This window comes from Phaethon lepturus, unplaced genomic scaffold, assembly GCF_000687285.1.
Source record: "Phaethon lepturus isolate BGI_N335 unplaced genomic scaffold, ASM68728v1 scaffold5771, whole genome shotgun sequence".
NCBI classification, from domain to species: Eukaryota; Metazoa; Chordata; class Aves; order Phaethontiformes; family Phaethontidae; genus Phaethon; species Phaethon lepturus.
Window position 1 is genome coordinate 2711 of NW_010519725.1, and position 424 is coordinate 3134.

At 61.1% G+C, this 424-nt stretch overlaps 1 protein-coding gene across 1 annotated transcript in view; it reads right to left on the minus strand.

Annotated features, from left to right (window-relative positions):
- Positions 1 to 260: 260 nt before the first annotated feature.
- JDP2 (Jun dimerization protein 2) overlaps positions 261 to 424 on the minus strand; it is a 6130-nt gene continuing 5966 nt past the window's right edge. The window contains 1 exon segment of the mRNA XM_010297130.1: positions 261 to 424. Within this exon segment, the coding sequence (XP_010295432.1) occupies positions 344 to 424 (81 nt within the window). The 3' untranslated portion in view covers positions 261 to 343.

The following is a 424-nucleotide window of genomic DNA, read 5'->3' on the forward strand; positions in this document are numbered from 1 at the left end:
CTCCGCCTGTGGCCCCTGCTCCCCACGGGACGCGTGATCCTCGCGGGATGTGCTGCGGCATCGTGGGTCCCCGAGGCCACGAGCAGGCTGAAGGGCTGTGATGAGGTATCACGGGGAGGTTGCCCTCACCGGCGCCGCTAGCCCTGCTCCTGGGTTCAGCCTCAGAGTACATGGTTGACAGGTTCCTGATCTTCTCTGTCCCCGTATTTGTTTGGTCCATAGTTCCCAAGGAAGCCCACTGGGTCCTGGCTGCACCAGGCCTGGGTGCACAGTTCTTCATACAGTAGAAGAGACCCTGGAAGACCCTGCGCCACTGTCTCCTCCTCCTGGCCCACTGCCACCTTCACTTCTTCTCTAGCTGCTCCAGCAGTGGGTTGGCTTCGTTCTCAGGTGTCTTGATGCTGTCTGTCCGCACGATGCAGGT